The 18,122-nt window shown below is 45.5% G+C and overlaps 1 protein-coding gene across 1 annotated transcript in view; it reads left to right on the top strand.

Annotated features, from left to right (window-relative positions):
- The first annotated feature begins 1,000 nt into the window (after positions 1–1,000).
- The window catches only part of LOC145336040 (SRSF protein kinase 3), a 39,986-nt gene continuing 22,864 nt past the window's right edge, over positions 1,001–18,122 (top strand). Inside the window, exons 1-3 of the mRNA XM_080181718.1 lie at positions 1,001–1,283; positions 12,970–13,082; positions 14,821–14,929. Of these exons, the coding sequence (XP_080037844.1) occupies positions 1,237–1,283; positions 12,970–13,082; positions 14,821–14,929 (269 nt within the window). The 5' untranslated portion in view covers positions 1,001–1,236. The remainder of the gene's footprint in view (positions 1,284–12,969; positions 13,083–14,820; positions 14,930–18,122) is intronic.

Raw genomic sequence — 18,122 nt, 5'->3', positions numbered from 1 at the left:
GGGATGGGAAATAAATGCTGGCCAGCCAGTGGCACCCATGTCCCATGAATGAATTTTAAAAAAAGCTTTGCTCTCAAATGTATTGCTTTCACCATCCCTGTCTACTGTGTTACATTTCGCATTTTCTACTCAGATAGTAAATTCCTGTCTGGTAATTACAACCTGTCCCTCCAATCTATGGCTTCAGATCTATGTTGAACCATTCTATCCTAATTCTGTGCCATTCCATACTGATTTTCTAGGGTTATTTAGAGACAGTTTATGTCGCTCAAGTTATTGTTTTTTTAGACAGTATCACATTTATGATTTTCTTCAGGCAAAACATAGGATTATGATGTTAATCTGAAACTCAGCTCTTATAGAGTGTGTTGTTATAGTATCTCTTGCCCATACAAAGGATCTGAAATACTACAAACTCCTAGATTACATAGAACTGCATTGTTCCAGAGTCTCAGATCCCCTTTCTTCATATTTTATTGACCTATAACGTTTCAGCATCTCAGGTTTCCCAACCAAGCTGTCTGCCTATGATCTCGGGAGAGCTGTTATCTGAGAGAAAGACAAGCTGTAGTGATGATGGAAAGGTTACGATATGTCACTAAGGTTAAGCCAAGCTGTCACATAAATGGGACTTGCCAGTTGTGCAAGTGGTGCAACAGCTCATATTTCTGGCAAAGTCCAGGAATTCTACAGGTGCCAACGATTCCTCATTGACATTTTGCTCTTGTCTTTCTTTCTCCACAGCAGCAATTTGCAGCAAACCTCACAGCATACAGCACACCCTCCTTAGTTTCAACCTATCCTGGCACCGCTGTGTATGTGTCCTTGGAAGTCAATGGCCAATCAGTAAATCTGCTTTCCCTCTCCCTACTCACACTATCCAGCCAGTTGTCATGTACAATTTCTATAGAAGGGTCTTGCTGCTATAACTGTTACCCACACTGAATTAGTGACAGACTCCTCCCCCTCTTTGGGCTATTTATCCTTGCTGACTGCATTCTCTGCAGCTGCTTCCACAAGTAAGTAACATATTTTTTTAAAAATATAGACTTGCTCTAAAATGAGATCCTTTGATGAGGTTTGTTTTTCTTTGCAATGTGATCCAGAGTTGTATGAGGTTATTTGAGGCTACTGCTCTAACTGTTCGTACTGTGGCTTGAATTCTGAGGTTAGAGCGGTGGAGTTCTTTGAATCCCAGGACGGAATTGAAACGCTGTCAACAGCCATCCAGAGGGGATGTTACCTACTGGAGCAGATCAGCAAACCCACCTATCTGGAAGTTTGTGAGTATAATGGGTAAATGTTAACAATTTTGCTGCAGCTGGATGTGCTTGACCCTGCGGTGCCCTCTCTTCTTACATAGTAGGTCTGTCAGCTGAATCGGTGACCTTCAGCAGTCCATAACTCTGCAAAGTATACCTTGTATTATTAAGCATTTCTGGGCACTCACCTTGCCTCTGATTTACCCATGTTGGGTGCCATTGGCAGCTGAGAGGACAAGAAGATGATCTCGTCCTACTCATGTCCCAAAGCCCCTCTCTAACTGGCGCTCGGTAGCACAGCGGTCAGCACTGCTGCCTCACAGCACCAGCAACCTGGGTTCGATTCCTGGCTTGGGTCACTGTCTGTGTGGAGTCTGCACGCTCTCCCTTTGTGTTACCTCTAGGTGCTCCAGTTCCTTCTCACAGTCCGAAAGATGTGCTGGTTAGGTGCTAAAATCTCCCTCAGTGTACCTGAACAGGTGCTGGCGTGTGGCGACTAGGGAATTTTCACAATAACTTTGTTGCATTGCAGGAAGCAGGTCTACCTGTGACACTAATAAATAAACTTTAAAAACTGGCTACTCAGAAGTGAGTAAGTTGGTCCAAGGTGAGGATTTTCCCTATCTCTCTGTACTGTCTCTAAGCCTCTCCTGTATATGGCATTGCCCAAACAGGTAATCCATTCAATGAGGGACTACGATCTTGAGAACACTGCCACTCTGTTGTGTCTTACTCATGTTTTTTAACTGACAGATTTTGGAACAGAGGGTATTGCGTATTTAGGTTTGAATATGGCTTTTGAGGTACAAACTAGCAAAGCCCTTGCTTTTCAGTTTGGTATTGAGTTGAAGAGGCCATCTGCAGTGTGACTCATTCATCTTCCTTCCTGCATCCTTTCAGGCTCCCCCCCCAATATGCTCTCAACCCGAAAAAAATCGTGAGTCCGAATCATGCAGTGGGCGGGGCTTAGCACGCCCGAAACGATCAGAGCTCTGAACTGCACATGCACGGTTAGAAAAAATTTGAAAAAGCGCGCCCGTGTCAAATCACTCCTGGGCTGCAAAAAGCAGAGAAAGCAGCCTGGGCGCGAAAAGCAGGAGCGATGGTCTCCACAGACATCACTGTTCCACCCCCCCCCAGACTGATATCGACCCCTTGCCCCCTTCCCCCCACCACTGATCGCCCGTAGAGTAGCAGCGGGTCCCCCCGACCCCCCCCCCCCACCAGTGAACGATTGGGCCTCCCCACCCCCTAGAGAATGATCTGGCCTCACTGCTCCCACCTCTCCCCCTCAAGAGAATGATCTGGCCTCACTCCCCTCCCTCTGTGCCCCCCCCCCTTCCCCCAGGTACATCTGAACCGCCTCCTCTTCCCTCCCCACCTCCTCACCTGAGAATGATCTGGCCTGCCTCCCTCCCCACCCCCACCCCCTAACCAGACAACGGTCTGCCCTCTCCCACGCTCCCCCCCCCACCAGAGAACGATCGGGCCTCCCCCCACCTCCACCACCAGAGAATGACCTGACCCGCCGCTCTCCCCTTCCTCCCACCATCGATCTGAGTCAGAGAGCCGTTGGAAGCTCTGAACTCACCTCTTTAGCGCCCGAAACAGACTTTTATTTAGCTTGTCCGTTTTGGCACGATTCTGGATTGGCGAACGTCATGGTCAAGGGGGAATTGCTGATAAAGTTGGGCAGCAGTTCATTAATTCAATGTAAATGCATGCAAATACATTTAAGTCGCCATTGCGCCCGTTTTGGGCCCATATCGGATCGCAGCCATTCCCGGGTTTCTGTAAAGTGGCAATCTGTGCGGACACGGGTGCGGATCGCGTTAACGGCCTCACGCCCGACTTTACCATGTTTTCGCGCCCACAATGGTAAAATCGGGCCCTTAGTGTCCAAAGCTGTGCAGGTTAGGTGGATTGGCCAGGCTGAATTGCCCTGAGGGTCCAAAGCTGTGCAGGTTAGGGGGATTAGCTGGGTAAATATGTGGGGTTACGGGGATACTGCCCCGGCAAGCTTCTCTGTCGTAGAATCGGTGAAGGGTTGATGAAGTGAATTGGCCTCCTCCTGCACTATAAGGATTCTAATTTTCTATGATTCTATGCGCTACTGAACCAAAAGTTTAACGTTCTACGACGGAGGTGAACAAAACTTCTTTGTGCTCCCCCTCACCACCATCCTCCCCATCCCACATCTCGTTTCTTTGGGAGCTTCCACGTTGAGACTCATCTATTGGCCTCACTATTAATTCTCTGCATGATGGGTGGGATGAACAGTTTCAATATGGAGAACACAGCCCCACCATTATTTTACAGCCATGGATATTGTGATGTCTGAGTGAGCCCCCAGGGAGAGACCAGATACTTTATTAATTTATCTCAATCAATTTCCTTGCATTTAATTCACTGCTACAGCATGAGATTTCCATGAGTCAACAAAGCCAGCGGTGAAAAGGAGGCAGGAGCTGCTAACTTCATAAATGTATTTTTCAGCACTCCTTGTGGGCCAGGAGGAGGAGGAGAAATGTTCCCACACAGTCCCTAACAGAAGCCTTCAGGTTCTCCACTGTACATCATAATCCCCCACATTCCCCTGCAATGTCCTCCCACACCCTCAGACCCCAAACAGCCACCAGCCTCATTCTCCCCCAGTCATACAAAGAACAAAGAACAACACAGCACAGGAACAGGCCCTTCAGCCCTCCAAGCTTGCACTGCTCATGCGCCCAACTAGATCATTCGTTTGTATCCCTCTATTTCCAGTCTGATCATGTGGTTATCTGGATAAGTCTCAGTGTGTCGGCCTCAACCACCTTGCTTGGTCCCCACCTCCCTCTGTGTAAAATACGTCCCCCCGATAGGCTCTCTCTCCCATTCCATCACCCCACTGTCACTTCTTACCCCCACAAACCCCATTGTATCTGCCAAGTTTTTCCCCTACTAACCATCCCCCCATTCGTCACCTCCCCCGCCACCTCCTCCCCGTGCATACCTGCACTCAAATTTCTGGGCCCATCTGCAGTTCCCAGCCTTGGACATCTTCTGCTTGCCAGTTACGCTGTCAATTTGACCAACTGTTGGGCGGGAAGTGGAATAAAAAGTATGATGAAATCTTGTTCTTCACTTTGATAGAATCTCCCAGTCTCTGACCCAGCTCTCAAGCCAGTTTCAACCTCCTCTGAACCCTCTCCACTTCCCTGTAAACATTTGGGCTGTTTTATAAATAGGCTGTCAGGAGATCATGCTGGTTATCATCTGTCATAGAATCCTACAGTACAGAAGGAGGTCCTTTGGCCCATCAAGTCTACACTGACCACAATCCCACCCAGGCCCTATCCCCTTAGCCCCTGCATTTATCCTACCTAGTCCCCCACCACTCAGGATTAATTTAGTATGATCAATCCACCTAATCGGCACACCTTTGGACTGTGGGAGGAAACCGGAGCACCCAGAGGAAACCCACAGAGACTCGGGGAGAATATGCAAACTCCACACAGACAGTGACCTAAGCTGGGAATTAAACCTGGGTCTCTGGCATTGTGAGACAACAGTGCTAACCGCTGAGAGGGAAGACACTGCAAAGCGAAATGCAGTCCCAGCAGATGGGCTTATGCCAAAACCTGGGTTTGAACCAGGGTCCTTTAGGTCTTCAGTCTAACAACACCCCCCTAACTGAGCTATCTCAACTTGCACCCTGTACACCTGCATGTGTTAATGTGCATGCAAAATAAATTGTTGAAAATCGATAAGCGCTGAGACTCAAAATAAATCTTGAAATTTAATGCAGAGGTTTGGTCCTCAGGGGGTTGGAGACATCCAGAATGATATCACCGTACTTGCTGTGGACTGCAGATACAGCGCTGGTGCTGCTGCTGTGCTCTCATTGAGGCTGAGAGGGCAGCTGGTGTGAGTGTTGCTGACTTATTGCTGTCCCGTTTCCAACAGTATAAAAAGCAGAAGCCATTAAAAGGAAAGAAAATTTGCAGAGCAAGCTGTTGCCTGATCCCGTGTTGATCCCGGGTTATTCAGGCAGAGCACAACATAGAGAAACCCAATGCCAAATATATCTGTCACTGGCCTTCAGTCCCTTTCCATCTTTGTCACTGGGATGATAACTAAGCTCAGTACAGTCTGGAACATCAGCCGCCACTTGGTGCAAGTTCTAACCCTGATGTACCGCTGGTGTTTAGGTAGCATTGTGAGCGTGTTACTGGACCGGTAATCCAGATTAGTTCAAATCCCACCATGGCACCTGGGGAATTTGAGCTCAGTTATTTCAATCAGTCTGGAACAAAAAGATAACCATTGTCCTAAAACCCATTTGATTCACTAATGTCCTTTAGGACAGGAAGTCAGCTGTCCTTATCTCATCCGGTCCAGACCAACAGCAATGTGATTGATTCTCAATTGCCCTCTGAAATGGCCTTGCAAACCAATCAGGGCATGGGCAACAAATGCCAGCGATTTTCATCTAAAAGTGAATTAATCAAAAAAAAAAGGGGCCAGGATTCTTGGGCAGCCTGGTGGCACAATGGCTGCCTCACAGCACCAGGGACCCAGGTTCGATTCCAACGCGGGTTGGCTGTCTGTGTGGAGTTTGCATATTTTCCCCGTGGGTTTCCTCCTAAGCTCCAAAGATGTGCAAGTTAGATTGATTGGCCATGCTGGATTGCCCCTTAGTGTCAGGGGGATTAACAGTTGGGTAATGGGGAAAGGACCTGGGTGGGATTGCTGTCGATGGGCCGAATGGCTCCTACTGCACTGTAGGGATTCTATGATTCTCTGGCCATTTAGGCCAGTGGCAATCTCTGACCCTGCCTGCCACGCTCCCCTACCCGCAGGTTTCACAGCGGCATGGGGTGACATCAATGGGAATTCCCATTGATTGCGGTGGGACCAGAGAATTCCACTGCCAGCCAACAGCGTGCAACCCTTCACCACTGGAAAACGTGCGGCTGGGAGGCCGGAGAATCTCACTCATGTTCTCTACATTTCACACAGAGGCCAGGAGATGGGCAGGATAAATTTGCTACATTTGGCTGGAATTTTGCTACATTTCTTGCTCATTTCAGAGCAAGTTCAGCGCAGTTAGAAGAGGGAAATTGATTGTGGAGGTGGAACACTTGTTCTCTCATCCCATAACTTGTTGCATTGCCATTTTCCTGAGTTTGTGATATGGCTGGTTTGCAGTATCTGCTAAAGTCATCTACTAATCAAATATACATCCACAACAAAGCCTCTTGAAATGGTTTTCAGTATAATAAAGAGATTCAGGGTTGCTCAAGGCTGGTCACAGGCAAAAGGGGCATGAAAGGCTATCTTCAAAGTTGATTAAACCTTTTCACCTCTCTCGGCATATACCTGTCATTTTGACCAAGCATTCACTTCTCCAATATAATACCTCGCTATGTGAATATCAATCTAAGCTGCTTTCTTTATGCTTCGGGTTGCTGAAAACTTTTTTCGTTTCTATGCTTCTGTTCCTGCCATTTCCTCTTTGCTAATTGCTGGTGTTTTTCATTTGTCATATTTGCACCTTAAGAGTTTATGCTCTTTCCCTTCAACATCCCCTGTTTCCGTTGCATTGAAGAGGATCAGGAGGAATAATGCAGGGAGATTGGACTGATTTTACAGAAAAACCATCATCTGTACACCTCTGTGTATATAAACCAAGGCAGTCGGAATAGAATATCACAACTCACAAAGCTTGAAAAGCTGTTCTCCTTTTTCTAAATTTATTCATGGGTTATGAACATCGCTGGCAAGGCCATCTTTTATTGCCCACCACTAATTGCCCTTGAGAAGGCAGTGACGAGCTGCCATCTTGAACTGCTGCCATCCCCATGGTGAAGGGACATCACAGTGTTTTTAGGGAGGGAGTTCCAGGATTTTGACCCAGCAACAGTGAAGGAACAGCCAATATGTTTCCAACGCAGGATGGTGAGTGGCTCAGAGGGGAACATAAGGATGGTGGTGTTTCCATGTGTCTGCTCCCCTATCCTTCCAGGTGGTAGAGGTCACAGGTTTGGAATGTGCCATCGAAGTTAAGAACATAAGAACATAAGAAATAGGAGCAGGAGTAGGCCATCTAGCCCTTCGAGCCTGCCCCACCATTCAATAAGACCATGGCTAATCTGAAGTGGATCAGTTCCACTTTCCTGCTTTCTCCCCAGAACCCTTAACTCCCTTGTCTATCAGAAATCTATCTACCCGTGTCTTAAATATATTCAGCGAGGTAACCTCCACCACTTCAATGGATAGAGAATTCCAGAGATTCACCACCCTTTGAGTGAAGAAGTTCCTCCTCAACTCCGTTCTAAAGTGTCCCCCCCCTTATTTTGAGACTGTGCCCTCTAGTTCTGATTTTGAGACTGTGCCCTCTAGTTCTACGTAGTTGCTATGCTGTATCTTGTAGATACTACACACTGCTGTCATTGTGTGCTAATGGTGGAAAGTGTGAATGTTTAAGGTGGATGGTGGTCTCACAAGACATTACCTTAATGTGTCATCAGCTTGTCATGGACCCTGAGCTCCTCACTGTGAGAGACTGGACCCCACCCCCTCCTACCCACTATAAGTCAGACCTCACCTCAATGAGAAACTGGACCATACCCCTACCACAGGCTAGACTCCAACTCAACAGACCCCATCTGTACCGCAGACTGGACCCCAACTCGCTAAGAGACCGGACTCTACCCCTACCACAGGTTAAACCCCACCTCAATGAGAAATTGGACGCCACTCCTACCACAAGTTAAACCCCACTTCAATGAGAGACTGGACCCCACCCATATCACAGATTAGACCCCCATCTCTGCAAGAGACTGAGCCCCATTTGTACCAGAGGTTAGATCCCACCTCTTCTAGAGGCATTACATAGCCAATGACAGTGAAAGTGACTGAGCTTCAATAATCCAGCTTCCTTTCAGGTGACATCAGGGGCCATTTGCAATAATCACCAATGACTATCCAACCCTGGATAATGCATGCCCACGCTGAGCAGTTACCTGGGAAATAATTCACTGACCTGTCCTTTGAGAAGTGAATGGGTAATTTCACAAAGAGAATACTGACGCAACAGTTTAACATAGTATACTTCTGTGTCTAGAAGTTGAAAGAACAACATGCTAAATCACTGGGACTCAGACTAAAAGCGCCTTTCTTTCTGCTGGATGTGGAAAACTCATATTAAGTTAATTAAACCCATAGTAAAAATAATCTTGCCCTAATTTCTCAAAGGTGTTGACTCACAGTGCAAAACTGCTCCCAGTTCTCCACAAGATGGCAATATCATTCAGGGGCCTTTGGGATCTTTTCTGTTTGCAACTGAGAAATGAATGAGTTTCAATTTTCTGCTGTTCGTGTTACGGTGGTGATAAAAAATGATTTGATGTGAGCTGTCCAACTACAACCCCAATTGTGACCAAATCCCTTGATTTTGTGACAACACCGTGTAAGTCACTTGTGCTAATTTATCATATCTTGTGCTGCTATCAATACAATGTCAGAAGCTACAGCAGTGCAGAGAACTCTCGGATTTATTTGCTGCCAAGTAATGATGGCTGTTCTTCAAAGACTTCATTGAGCAACTCCTGGCCATGTAAAGAATTGGTCATCACTTAGGAAGGGAAGGTTACCATAGAGACTGATTCCTGATAGTCTGCCCATCCAGCAAGATAAAAATAGTTTCTGTAGCAACAGATGGCTCATGGGAGAAAATGATATTTGATGGTAAAATGTAATCTTTTGTGGGGGCGCAGAATTGCTCCAAGACGCATCATATTTCATTGTTTATACTTTTTTGTTACTTTATTTTTGAAAAGGGCTTTTTTTCCTCTGTGCATTCTCCATCTGCTTAAACAGCTGGGCAAACCTCACAACTTAAAAATAAGCAAAACACTGTGGATGCTGGAATCTGAAAAAAGAACAGAGGATGCCGGAAAAACTCAGCAGGTCTGGCAACATCTGTTGGGAAAGCATCAGTACATATTCTTTAATAATCAGGCAGCCATGACTCAGGTGCCCAGTGCCCTACATTATCCTCCAAGGAGGCAGCAAGTAGGGTTGCCAACTGTGACTAAGGGGGCAATCTTACCAAATAAATTCTAAGTCTCAAACAAGCATGAAAACAGGTGAGTTTCAGATCTGTCTTTTCAATGAGGCCACCGCCAGAATTTTACTGTCCTACCTGCCACAGAATCAGAGAGGGAGAGGGGGGACAATGGAAACGTCCATTGAACTTGGGTGGGATTTTCTGGTCTCAGGTCAAGCGAGGCCATAAAATTCCACCACATAAGTCCAATCTTATGCCACTCAGTGCAAAAAGAATGCACAATTTGTTTTCCGCCAGTAGGGGGAAAGAGGTAGAGCCTAAGCTTGGCAGAAAGCCAGCAGTTCCCAATAGAGGGCGCAATTGCACATGCACAGATTTCTATATTCTTTTTCATAGAACAGAAAGACCTGTCAGTCACCCCTCCCCCTCCACTCCCCCCGGATATTGCCCACCTCTCCCCGCTGTGATCACTAGCCTCCCAGCCAATCGGCACCACCTTCCAAATAGCACTCCTTCCACCCATCATCACGGTACAATTGACCCCCCTCTCCCCTGCTCCTGCCCCCCCCTCCCCACAACAGGCCTGGCCCAGCCCAGTAGGGTACAAACCCAATTTGTGATCTCTCTTGCAATGTTACTGGCTCACCCCACCCATAAACTGGCAGGACAAGAAGGTAAGATTGCCCCCTAAATGTTTTCCTGGAAGTTTCACCACACGACTTGCCCCCATGCTCCAGCCATTAGTTGGTAAACACATCCTTCCTCATGACACACCAGCTTCCTATGCTAATTGGAAAGCAAAAAAGACTCATTACCCAATTGGATGCTGCCTTACTGTCAGCCAGACAGCCTTTTCCCCCAATTTCAATATTTTTATCTGTGGTTATGTTCAAAGAAAATGATGGGAAAATATCATTTTTAATGCCCTGACAATTTATCTCCAGGATTTATCTTACAGTGTCCTGGGAATGCTCTCCGATTCCTGGAGACTCCAGGCCAGTCCTGGAGGGTTGGTAACCCTGAGGCCAACATATGCAATTCGGCATATCGTGTGCAGGACAGGTATTCAGTACCAGGCAGTTCTGCAGAGAAGTGGGAAGGACAGACACGGTGATACATAAATATGGTGAAAACTGAGAGAAACTTGAGCTTTTCAACGTTGAAAGAAATCGACAAAGAGGGACAGTAAATCTTGGCAACAGGACAGCAGGTTCAAGTTGGTGACAAGCAAGTTTAAGATTGTTGTCACCATTTTGTTTACACAAAAGATCCCTACAGGGCAGAAAGAACCCATTGAGTCTGCATGAACTCTGCACCAACTCTCTGAGACTCTTACCCACTCCCTTTCACAGTAACTTCATTGCAGTGCTGACGTAAGCCTACTTGTAAAACTAGTAAGTGACTTGCAAATGTAGAACAGGCAAATATTGGAATCTTTTAAGGAACATTTTGATGGTGGTAGTAATTTGATCAGGGCAGTGAGGGCATGGGTGAGTGGGTTTTGCAACAAGAATGGAGCAATAGATGATTTCTTGTCATCTGATAGTTTAATACCTCAACTAGTTATTTGGATAGAAGGGTGTGACATCCCAGCAGTATGAGTCTCCCTGCGTATAGAATATTCTGGAAGTTCGCCATCACAATGTATTTTCCAGATAGGAAGGTAAGGTAACCTGAATTAGTCACCACAATATCTGCCAAGATATCAGTTTGCAATGGGACATGATGGCGCATGCGCTGCTTTAGACTAGAGGGTGGAATGATGTCTTTCCTCATACAGTTCAGACTGATGTGAAACACGAGATGAATACGAAATACTGACGTTTTGTCTTTCAGTGCGTATTACCAAAGCTTGTTGCAGAGCACATTGATGCTTTAAAGATCTATGGTAAAAGTCGTAAGTTGTGTGCCAGTCCTGCTGACTTCACATTGTTCTGAGCTGTAAAAGACATCAGGGAGAATTTTCCAGGGCCTGCCTGCCACGGGGCTTGTAGTGGCAGGGTGGGGGGGGGTGGTGGGTGGTGTGGACCAACAAAGGTCTGTTGACATCGGGTGAGATTTTTTTGGTTTTGGTGCGAGCATGGACGGGAAATCCCAACCGCGACCTCACAGTCTATGTCCATTCCACATAGTCAGAGACTGAAGTAGGAATTGAGTTCCCTACTTACTAAACTTCCAGAGTCCTGTGCTGATCATGGTGCCCAAGAAACTTAAAAGAAACTGCCCTTACTCAGGCCGTATCCCTCTATTTCCTCCTTATTCACATACCCATCCAGATGCCTCTTAAATGTTGCTAATGTGCCTGCTCCCACCACCTCCCCCGACAGTACATTCCAGGCACCCACCACTCTGCATGAAAAACTTCCCCTGCACATCTCCCTTAAACTTTCCCCCTCTCACCTTGAACCTGTGCCACCTTGTAATTGACACTTCCACACTGGGAAAAAGTCTCTGACTATTCACCCTATCTGTGCCGCTCATAATTTTGTAGACATCAGTTCTCCCCTCAGCTTCATCTTTCCAGTGAAAGCAATCTTAGTTTATTCAATCTCTCCTCATAGTGAACACTCTCGAGACCAGGCAACATCCTATTGAACTTTCTTTGCACTGTCTCCAATGCTTCCATGTCCTTCTGGTAGTGTGATGACCAGAACTGCACGCAATACTTCAAATGCGGCTTAACCAAGGTTTTAAATAGCTGCAACATGATTTCCCAACTCTTGTACACAGTGCCCTAGCCGTAGGAGGAAACCAGACCACCCGGAGGAAATCCATGCAGACATGGGGAGAATGTGCAAATTTCTATTACCCAAGGCTGGAATCGAACCCAGGTCCCTGGTACTGTGAGGCAGCAGTGATAACCACTGTACACCACGATGCCCATAATAGCAGTGCTATTTTTAGCTCCAGCCTAAATCTGACCCTGGCCTTGGCAGGGGTTGGAATTCCTGCTCACTTTTCCAGGTCACCTCTCGTCAGATCAGCCTTTGGTGAGGCTGCCTTATCTTTGGTGTATTTACATAATTTTTCACGTTTTTATTTCAGAGTTCCAGTACCTGCAGCATTTTGCTTTTTTGCCATATTTTATTGACATCATCATCAGAATCCTACTCGCAACCACCACCTTTGAAGTTTCTAAGGTCATCCAAATATTGGGAGCAATTCTCTCGCCCCACTGCGCTAATTTTCAGCCTGGGAGAATTGCACGGGTTGGGGAGGGACAATTCATGGGATTCCTGCACATGTTCACACCCTGCTAGCACCTCCCAGCACTGGAGATTGGGGGTCCAGGGCAGATTTGGGCTGGGAATATTAGGGGGAGGGGTGCTGTGATCAGGCCATAGAGGGAGCTGGGGAGGCAGCACTATGGGGGTCCCGGGCTGGTCAGCAAACAAGAAGCCAACAGTTCGGTATCACTGCGCATGTGCAGAGTCACACTACTTTCAGCCTCTCCAACGTGAATAGTCCCCACCCCCGGAAATTTAATGATATTCACACTGGTGACCCCTGCATTGCACTAAGTGTAGGAGACTCTAGTGTGAACTCCCACTGAAAAAATGACAGCTTGAATTACCCCAGTTTTCCTGCCAGTTCAACACTGAGAATTTTCTTTGGGAGAATTCCACCCATTATCTTTTATTGTTATTTCAGACCTCAGTGTAAAGAGGAGGAGATTCTTGGAGAGGATTTCACCAGCCAAGTACTCAACAAATCAAGGCAATTCTTAGATGAGGGTCAAGAGGATCCAGCAGAATATCGCACAGGTGAGACTCTTCAGTGCCAGATAGTGGCAAGTTATAGTCTCAGGTAAATTATCATATAGACCACAAAATTCAACTCGGTCGCACTCATTTTTTTTCCATTTTAGAAGGGTGATTCATTTAAACAACTCCAATTTCTCTGCTTACCCCACATATCCATAAACAGGAAGGTGATTTGATTTCTCCCTTTACCAACAGTGGTGTAAATCCCAACTTCTCAGTTTTGATGTGATCCAATTTCTATTAATAACCCCATTGCAAACTCGAGACAGAGCAAATGCAGAGGGCTAGTTTATTTGCACACACTCACACGTGGAAGGAGACTTGCAGTGTAGCCCCCTGTGCATTCATACAATTATAGAGGGATAAGGTACAGGCCACAGAGAAAATAGTTATTGTTTCACAGGCGACCAGAGCCCAGAATCAGAAGTCCAATGGTGTTGGCAGGTTGAAAACTGATGCTGGATAATTCACTTTTCCAGACTCCCTGATGAGATAGGCACACAAAGATTAATTTAGCCTTGTTTGCAATGGTACAGAAGTTTCAGTAGAAATAATATAGATGGGGCTAGGCATTCAAACGTGGACAGAACCCTTTTCCATTCTGCTGCTTGGTGAGTGGAAAGATGGCAGACTGAGCTCTGCAGCTCACAAGGTAATATTACTAGCTATAGGAGTAATGTCAGATGATTCCCACCTTGGCACTTTGGTTTTGATAAAGGGTTTGCGTTCCTGAGATTCTTAATGTTCCAACCATTCAGTCTTAATGGGAGGTTGCAGAGTCCTTTGTCCTAGCAGACAAATCTGTAAGTCCCAACTTCTTAGTTTTGATGTGATTCAATTTCTACTAACAACCCCACTGCAAACTCGAGATAGAGTGAATACAGGAGGCGAGTGCAATGAAGTTACTGTGAAAATCGATGATATCGAGCTTATTGAGTGTTGTTGGAGCTGCAGCCATCCAGGCACGTGGAGAGCATTCCATCTCACTCCTGACTTGTGCCTTGGATTGGTGTTTATAGCAATTGTTCATGAAAAGTTTTACTCCTGCTTGTGACGTGCCAGTTTTTATTGTATATTCTGTTTAATTCACCAATTGATTATGAAAAGAAATTTTCAACAAATGTAATGCAAATTTGCAACAAAAGCTTGCATGGCTGCTGCTGGAATGTTACCCAGAAAGTCTGAAAGACAAGACAATCAGTAAAAATCACTTGGAAAACTATTTAAATTAAAATAGCCGCATAAGTAAAGGTTTATTTATTAGTCACAAGTAAGACTTACAGCATAATGAAGTTACTGTGAAATTCCCCTAGCTGTCACACTCCGATGCCTGTTTGGGCCAATGCACCTAACCAGCACATCTTTCAGATTGCGGGAGGAAACCCACGCAGAGACAAGGCGAATGTGCAAACTCCACACAGTGACCCAAGCCAGGAATCGAACCTGGTCCCTGGTGCTGTGAGGTAGCAATGCTAACCACTGTACCACAGTGCTGCCCGTATAGGGAGCAACATTTAGCTCTGCTATGATAATTCTGCGCCCTTTGCTAAATAAAGTTTAATACACAATGTGATACAATATTTTTGTCATATCTGGAATCTCAATTTCAGGACATGAAAATGTCCACTAATGCATATACACATGTGAACAAAAGATGTACACCTGCTAGTTCTTAAAATATATTATTCCCTGATAAGTGTTGACCCAAAGCTGAAGACTAACCAATGTGTCTTTACAGGAGGCTACCACCCAGTGAAACTAGGGGACATTTTTAATGGAAGATATCAAGTGGTGAGAAAATTGGGCTGGGGCTATTACTCAACAGTGTGGCTTTGCTGGGATCTGCTGTAAGTAATCAAGCTCGCTCACGTTGGCTTTAGTAATGTATTGGGTTTATTAAATGTTACATTTTTTTGAAATTGAGAAACCAATGTTAATGATCAAGAATATACCCAAAATGGTTGAAAATGGTAAGAGATTAGGTAAATCAGAAAATAATGATTAGATTATTCAGGAGATGAGGCTCTAGTGGTATTATCACTAGACTGGTAATCCAGAAACCAAATAATGTTCTGGGGACCTGGGCTTGAATCCCACATGGCAGTTTGAATTCAATAGAACAATCTAGGATTAAGAATCTACTGATTACAATGAAACCATTGCTGATTGTCAGGAAAAACCCATCTGGTTTACTAATGTCCTTTAGGGAAGGAAATCTGCCATCCATAATTGGTCTGGCCTACATGTGACTCCAGAGCCACAGCAATGTCAACTGCCTCTGAAATGACCTAGCAAGCCACTCATTTCAAGGAAAACTGGGGATGGGCAATAGATGCTGACCAGCTAGCGACACCTATGTCCCATGAATTAATTTAAAAAAAGCTTGGGTTTTGAACATCTGTGGGCTCCAAGAGGAAGAATTGATTGAAGGAAGCACGACAGTACATGTTACCAATAGTGTGAAACAGATGATAGTGAGTCAGCAGTGTTAGAGTTCCAGATCAGAACTTTCAAAGTACATCATGAAGACAGACTAGGTTTCAACAATTTTTCTATTATGGTATAAATGTGAGGAAAGGATGCTTCACCTCAGGAGCAATTCCACTGATAAATTAGGGATTTTTTTTTATCAAAACAAGCTTAATTCAGTTTAAATATGACTCTAACAAAATGAAACAGTTTAACTCTTAACCATTGTATAATCTTTAAACATGAAAAGAAACAACTCTTAACTTCTACTTTATCACTATTCAGTTCCAAATAAGCAATATTTCTCTTATGGCCTTAAACTCTTCTTTAAAAATAGTTAGAAAATCCAGACATCCTTGTTTTAACTTTTGTTAACAGCTTTGGAACTTCTAGAGATGTTTTGTGGAGGGAAAGAGAACTGCTTGTAATGTCTTTAAATAGCCCTCTTCAGCAACTCAACTCAGAAAGCTATTTTTCTCAGCTACAAACCTAGTTCCTCTCTACTTCTAGTGCTGCATGATTATATGGCCTTGTGTACCTAACTCACCTTCCTATTACTTCAGTCAAAGAAAAAGCAATGCTCCCTTTCTTTGGCAAATAAAAGCTCATTAAGCCATCTGCAAAATAGACACTTGCGCGGCTAAAAAGAGCAATTATCCTGCTTTCCAGCATCTGTTATATTTCTCCCATACAAACCGACCGCTTGTAACAAACATCTTAAAGCAGCCCTCCTCAAACTTAAAATATATTAATAGCAGAATATCATCACAGCAGCACATTTCATTTCTCTCTTGATTTTCATTTCCATTCATGTCAATATGGGTGTCACCAACAAGACTAACTTGCCCATCCTGAGTTGCCCTTGACAATGTGGTAGTAAGCCACCTTTTAAAATCACTGTGGTGAAGGTACACCAACAATGCTGTTACAAGATTTTGGCAAAGTGATGATGAAGTAATGACAGTACATACCCAAGTCAAGATGGCGCGTGACTTGGAGGGGAACTTGTAGATGGTGGTGTTCCATGCACTTGTCCTTTTATATGGTGGGAATCATGGATTTGGGAGGAGCTGGGAAAGTTGCTGCAGTAAATCATAAGAACATAACAAATAGGAGCAGGAGTAGGCCATCTAGCCCTTCGAGCCTGCCCCGCCGTTCAATAAGATCATGGCTGATCTGTCGTGGCTCAGTTCCACATTCTCGCCCTCTCCCCATAACCCTTAATCCCCTTGCCTATCAAAAACCCACCAACCCGCATCTTAAATATATTTAGCGAGGCAGCCTCCACCACCTCAACGGGCAGAGAATTCCAGAGATTCACCACCCTTTGAGTGAAGAAGTTCCTCCTCGACTCCGTTCTAAACCGCGCCCCCTTTATCTTGAGGCTGTGCCCCCTAGTCCTACTGTCCTTTCTGAGCAGGAAGAGTCTCTCCACCTCTATCCTATCCATCCCATTCATCATCTTATACGTCTCAATGAGATCTCCCCTCATTCTTCTAAACTCTAACGAGTACAAGCCCAGTTTATTCAGCCTCTCCTCATAGCTCAACCCCCTCAACTCCGGTATCAGCCTAGTAAACCTCCTCTGCACTCGCTCCAAGGCCAAAATATCCTTGCATAAGTATGGCGACCAAACCTGCACACAGTACTCCAGCTGCAGCCTCACCAATGCCCTATACAGCCGCAGCAAGACCTCCCTACTTTTATATTCAATCCCCCTCGCTATGAAGGCCAGCATCCCATTAGCCTTCCTGACCACCTGCTGCACCTGCAGGCTGGGTTTTTGCGACTCATGCACAAGGACCCCGAGGTCCCTCTGCACCGTCTGTGGAAAAAACTCTCAAGTCAGACCGTGCCACTGATGGATGCTGAAATAGTGAGATTGGGTGCTGATCAAACCAACTTCTTTGTCCTAAATGGTGTCAATTTACATGAATGTTATTGCAGCTGCTTACATCTAGGTAAGTCGCACTCATGAACCTTTCCTTGTGGCACAGTGATTAGCCCTGCTGCCTCACAGATCCAGGGACACAGGTTCAATTCCTGGCTTGGGTCACGCTCTGTGCAGAGTCTGCAAGTTCTCCACTCAAGAAGCTTGAGGCCATCCAGGACAAAGCAGCCCGCTTGATTGGCACCATATCTACAAATATCCACTCCCTCCAACACTGACACTCTGCAGCAGCAATGTGTCCTATCTACAAGATGCACTACAGCAATTCACCAGCACCTTCCAAACCTACAGTCACTTCCATCTAGAAGGACAAGGGCAGCGGATACATGGAAACACTACCACCTACAAGTTCCCCTCCAAGCTACTCACCACCCTGACTTGTAAATATATGGTCGTTCCTTCACAGTCACTGGGTCAAAATCTTAGGATTCCCTCCCTAACGGCAATGTGGGTCAACCCACAGAACATGGGCTGCAGCAATTCAAGAAGGCAGCTCGCCACCACCTTCTCAAGGGCAACTAGAGATGGGCAATAAATGCTGGCCAGCCAGCAACACTCATGTCCCACAAATGAATGAAAAAGTTGAATTAAAAAACCGGGTGCTCCGGTTTCCTCCCACA

The sequence above is a fragment of the Carcharhinus amblyrhynchos genome, chromosome 3 (genome assembly GCF_965287045.1).
Source record: "Carcharhinus amblyrhynchos chromosome 3, sCarAmb.v2.hapA, whole genome shotgun sequence".
Classification (NCBI taxonomy): domain Eukaryota; kingdom Metazoa; phylum Chordata; class Chondrichthyes; order Carcharhiniformes; family Carcharhinidae; genus Carcharhinus; species Carcharhinus amblyrhynchos.
This window is presented reverse-complemented; position numbering and strand designations above follow the sequence as displayed.